At 29.1% G+C, this 5,677-nt stretch overlaps 1 protein-coding gene across 1 annotated transcript in view; it reads left to right on the top strand.

Annotated features, from left to right (window-relative positions):
• The first annotated feature begins 2,326 nt into the window (after positions 1–2,326).
• Positions 2,327–5,677, top strand: part of LOC101513761 (CLP protease regulatory subunit CLPX3, mitochondrial-like) — a 7,756-nt gene continuing 4,405 nt past the window's right edge. Inside the window, exons 1-7 of the mRNA XM_004512596.4 lie at positions 2,327–3,781; positions 4,364–4,425; positions 4,597–4,685; positions 5,030–5,109; positions 5,274–5,324; positions 5,471–5,545; positions 5,631–5,672. Coding sequence (XP_004512653.1) covers positions 2,783–3,781; positions 4,364–4,425; positions 4,597–4,685; positions 5,030–5,109; positions 5,274–5,324; positions 5,471–5,545; positions 5,631–5,672 — 1,398 coding nt within the window. The 5' untranslated portion in view covers positions 2,327–2,782. The remainder of the gene's footprint in view (positions 3,782–4,363; positions 4,426–4,596; positions 4,686–5,029; positions 5,110–5,273; positions 5,325–5,470; positions 5,546–5,630; positions 5,673–5,677) is intronic.

The following is a 5,677-nucleotide window of genomic DNA, read 5'->3' as shown; positions in this document are numbered from 1 at the left end:
CTATTTTTCCTAATACATTTTTAGGTTATGGTAAATCAATATCAAAAGTAATTTAATAAAATGTTTAAGGTAAAACTATAAAAGAAGTTATTTAAGTTAATTTAAAGTTCTAAAAATATATTTTTTTCTGTCAAATTAATCATTTATCTTTAAAAATATTTATATTATTGAACCAAAATTCATTTTTAATTAATTTTGGTTACAAATTATGCATATAATAATTGAATAATTGGTTATAGAAATTTTTGATAAAAAAAATACTATAAAAAATATTTCACTACTCAATACCATAATTAAACACTCAATAACAGCAATAGGATCACATAATATTAGATAAAAACTACTAAAAAAGATGGTGTTAATTTTGATGAATTAAACATTGTTACAATCATTATGATATAATTTAAATTTTATTTTGATGAAATGAATATGTAATTCACCTTTTTTGACCCAATGTAATTTAGCAATATTTGACCAATATTTTCATCTATATTTATTACTTTAATGGTCAAATATATACACTCAATAAATAATAATATCCTACTCATGACCAATCTTTTGCAAATACATGTGAAATGACTTTAACACTTCCATGTGTCATCTTCTATATGCCATTGTTTTAATTACAAAAATAAAAATCAATTACTTTTTAAATTTTAATAAAAAAAATCATCTTAGATCTAAATTAATTATCAAAGGGTTAATGAGCATGCATGGTTGATTGAGCGGTTATTTATTGATAACAATAATAAATTTTTAACGAGATGATTGGATCCATTTGATTAAAACTTTTAAAAATTGATTTTAACTTTAAATTTTTAAAAATGATTTTTTTATGATAATTTACTTAAAAATGATAAAAGTTGTTTAAAATTTATTTGTTATCGATTAAAAAAAATAATTTTAAAATTCAATAACTTATATGTTCATTGTTAAATATTTTAACATATAAAAATCACATTTTTTAAAAAGGTATATTTTGAAAATTATTTGTAGGAAGAGTTTTTAAAAATAGTTTTTCATTTTAATTATCTTTTTTAGAATTTTATTATTCAATAAAAGCTATAGAAAATAGATGAAATATTCAAAACAATATTTTAAGATAACCTATTTAAACTAATTTTTCATTTGAACCTTTATTTTTTGAAAATGTTATAACCAAAAGATAAAATATTACAAAAAATAATTTTTAAAAATCTTTAAAAAACAAACACAATCAAATCCAAGGTTCAGATTCACTGTCAATGGAAAATTTATTTACACTATATTTTCTCAATTAACAATGACTTAATTTTTGTTATCCATAGAAAACAAAAAAGTATATTTGATTGCAAATTTTTTACTGTTCAGAAATAAAATACACGCAAAAAGTATTTTTAATAAATTGATATATCTATTCTTAATTTTTAATTATATATATTAACTTTTTATATATTATTTTTCTTATATTTTATCTCCAAAGAGTACAACTTTGAGAAAATATAGAAAAAAAGCGACTACACAAAATTAAATAAAATGAATATATCTTAATCCCATATACTACCTCTTATTTTAATTATATAAAAAAATTTAAAGATTTTTTTAATTTATATTTATTATTTAAATGATATTTTTATCTTTATATAATATTTATTTTTTATAAAACAATAAATGACTTAATTTATAACTTTGATAAAATAATACAAAAATATTTCTTTTTAAATCTTATAATAACTGACCCAATAAAATCAAAAGCTGAGATTCACAATTGGCGTAAAATTTATTTACACTCTATTTCCTCAATTAACAATTTTTTTTTATTATCCACAAAAACATAAAAGTATATTTGATAGTTACAATTTTACTATTTTAAAATGAAATATAAGTAAAATATTCATCTTAAAAAATATAGAAAAAAAAAACAACACAAAATTAAAGATAATCTTCATCCAATATATATCCTAATTAGATAAAAAGATTTAAAGATTTTGTTGGTCTCATTTATAATTTTTTTTATAACTTTTAACAGTTTAAATGATTTTTTTAATTCTTATTTAACATCCGTCTTTTATATAATAATAAATATATTTAATATCTCATATTTTTTACTAGAGATATATTCATTAAAATTCCAAAAATACTAAAATAATAAATAAGTTCGTTGATATTAATTTTATTTAATTTTCTTCATAATTAAGATAAGAGATAAAAACTAAACATAGAAACCACAAACTCAAAGCAAAGTCCAAAGTAACTACCAATTACCAAACCACATAACATAAAAACAGTAACTTCTTTAACTGCTTCACATTTCAAAGCATTACCATCATCCACTACACACTCACATTTCACACCATAGAGAGAGAAACATCATAGAGAGAGAAAGAAACAAACATGACAAATGTGTGTAGCATTTGTTTCTCTTTAACTTCATTTCTTCACCGATAAACACTCTCAAAACTTTATCTTATTTTCCTTTTTTTGCTCAATCCTCTCCCCTCCAATCCAACTTTCCCTTCTTTCTCTCTCTTCTCTCTCTCTCTCTCTCTCATTCACTTTCTCTCTCACACGCAATCCATCATAAATTAACGCACACCCATTTCCCAAATCACGTTTACAGATCCAAATTTCTTCACTTTTTAACATTTCCTCCTTCAATTCTCAATTGGGTCATTCAATTTCCAAATAAAACATCATCCTCGTACCAAAACAAACATACTATTTTTTTTTTTCATTTGTTAATCCCGAAGTTACAATTTTTTTTCACTCTCTTCAAATTTTTCGATCGAAATTCTCACCACCCATGTCTCGATTCATCTCGAGATGCAAAAAAATGAAGGAAATGACGTCATTTCCTGGGACCCACATGGTAATTTTGTCGGGTAACCGTCGAACCGGACTGAACCGTGTTCAACCAATCTCAACTCACCTGAATCACATCATGGTCGCCGGAAGTTCCACCGGACATCGCCGCCGGGAATCATTAATCGGAGTTCAGGAACGTTACAAGTGGGACCGTGGCGGGTCAGATGACAGCAATACCCATAACCCGACCCGAAAGATTCGGGCTGAGGCTAATTGTCCTCGTTGTACCAAAGACATGAACTTGTTCTTTTCAAATCGCCAATTTCCATCTACAACTGATTCTGATTGTGGTGGTGGTGGTGGTGGCGGCGGTGGCGGTGGTGGTGGTTCAAATTTGGATCCTAATGGTGGTGGTGGAGAGAGTGGTTATCAAGCAGTGAATCTATGTCCAAATTGTAAAACAGCTTATTATTTTCGTCCTTATAACACATCACCATTACAAGGTACATTTGTTGAGATTGGTAGGGTAAGTGGTAGTAATAATAATGGTGTTAATAGTAAATTATCTAGGAGAGTATCACATGGAAAAGATGGAGGTGGAAATAGTAACAGTAATAGTATTAGTAATAGCATTAAGAATGGTAACGGTGGTGAAGATTTTGGACTTAAAGGTAGTGCTAGTAATTGGCTTGAAGTTTCATTATGGGATACTTTGAGATCTTACAATGGTGGGAATAATGGAGAGCCACCAGAGACTTGGCCTCCGCCGGTTGGTGGTGGTGGTAATGGCAATGGTTTGGCGGTGCATACGCCTCCGGGACCTCCTTTTGCGCCAGGGATTAATGTTATTCGGGCACCGAGGGAGGGTGGTTCGGGTGGAGTTAACGGTGAGAAGAATACATGGGGAGGGTCTAATTTGGGGAAGGATTTGCCTACACCAAAGGAGATTTGTAAGGGTCTTGATAAGTTTGTTATTGGCCAAGGTAGAGCCAAGAAGGTATGGTATTCTCCTGAATCTATTTACTCTCTTTGTTCCTATTTATTTGTGGTCTTCAAAGCTCAATGCAATTCTGATTATTGTATTGTCAATAATAGTATTAACTATTTATGACAAAGAGTGAGATAGGTGAATAAGATAATAAACAATCAAGGTTATCATAAGAACATTAGAATTAATTTCATCAGAAGCAACAAATTTTATTGGTTTGTGTTAAACAGCATAAACGACGCTTAAAAAAGAAGTAGTACTATTTTACTATTAATAAAAGAATGATCAATAGCGTGGTTAAATAGTAATGCTATAGTACTATAGCGTAGCGGAATTTGAAGGAATTGCTATTATTCAATGATACATTATTTAGTACAATATATTGTCAAATAGCAGCGTTTTAACATTGTTGCGTAGTGGAATTTAAATAAATCGTTATTTTCCGTGATCTGCGATTGACAACACAGATCAAATTGTCACATGTCATCTCCTTATGATTTAGTTTCACGCCCAAACTATCGTTTTAGTACTGTGTTTTATATGCATTTAATCGTTACTAGTTTTCATTAATGGTTTATGTTTCTGTTGAAGGTGCTTTCTGTAGCTGTTTATAACCACTATAAAAGAATATACCATGCCACTTTACCAAAAGGGTTAGTTCTTTTACCGTCCCTTTCATTTTCATTATTCACATTCAATGGTGAAATTTCAACCGATGCTACTGAGTTATGGAGAATTTTTTATGTAAAATTTACCAAATGTTAAACTCATAGTTTGTTCTTTTGCATTATCTATGTGATTGAATTGGTGGATATCAATACTAGGTCGGGCTTAGATTCAGAAGTATTAGATGATGACGAAGCTGTCGAGCTAGAAAAGAGTAACGTTCTCTTGATGGGTCCAACAGGATCAGGTATTACATTCATTACAACTAGTTTTTCCTTTTTCTGTCGAGACTAAGGGATATGCATCGTCAGTGTAAAATTGTTTTTCACTGACAACCAATCACAAATCGCTCGCAAAGACAACAAACAAATCCGTGAGGGCTGTTATTTAATAAACGTAAAATATGATGTGGCAAATTGGAAAGTTGTAAATGAATGTCAGTGTAAAATAACTTAACACTGACGGTGCATATCCCTTAATCTCGTTTCTGTTATACAATGAGAAAAGTTGCATTTACATTGCATGCACCTTTCATATCAGTATTTGAAAGTTCAATGTGCCAGTTGTGCTAATCTAACTTTCATCATATAGGGAAGACATTACTTGCAAAAACATTAGCTCGATTTGTGAATGTTCCATTTGTCATTGCTGACGCAACAACATTAACACAGGCAAGTATGCGTTCTTTTATGAGATAATATTAGAAATTGACAAACCAAGTGTTCGTCATAAACAAGTTAAAAAGAATGACGACTCTTCCATTTTCCTGTGCCTAAGGTAAGAGTTTTTTCTTATTTGAGCGATAAATTCATATTTGGAATGTTCTAAATTTCAGGCTGGTTATGTTGGAGAAGATGTTGAATCGATACTACATAAACTACTTTCGGTATGTGCATTGTTCTGCAGAGTTATGTTGTTTGAATAAATTATCGATTCTTTCACTGTTCTCTCTTTAGCATCTTAGAAATTTCATCTTAATTTTTGTTTCGTACCTTTTTTCTGATTGCTATGATGGATATTTTTGCCGTATAGGCAGCAGATTTCAATGTTGCAGCAGCTCAACAAGGAATAATTTACATTGATGAAGTTGACAAGATAACTAAGAAGGTTTATTTTTTGTCTAATTAAATCGGATAAGTTCATAATTTCTCATCCACTATAGATTTTAAATTTTTTGATATATATTTTACAGGCCGAGAGCTTAAATATCAGCCGGGATGTTTCAGGCGAGGGTGTTCA

This window comes from Cicer arietinum, chromosome 8 (genome assembly GCF_000331145.2).
Source record: "Cicer arietinum cultivar CDC Frontier isolate Library 1 chromosome 8, Cicar.CDCFrontier_v2.0, whole genome shotgun sequence".
NCBI lineage: Eukaryota > Viridiplantae > Streptophyta > Magnoliopsida > Fabales > Fabaceae > Cicer > Cicer arietinum.
This window is presented reverse-complemented; position numbering and strand designations above follow the sequence as displayed.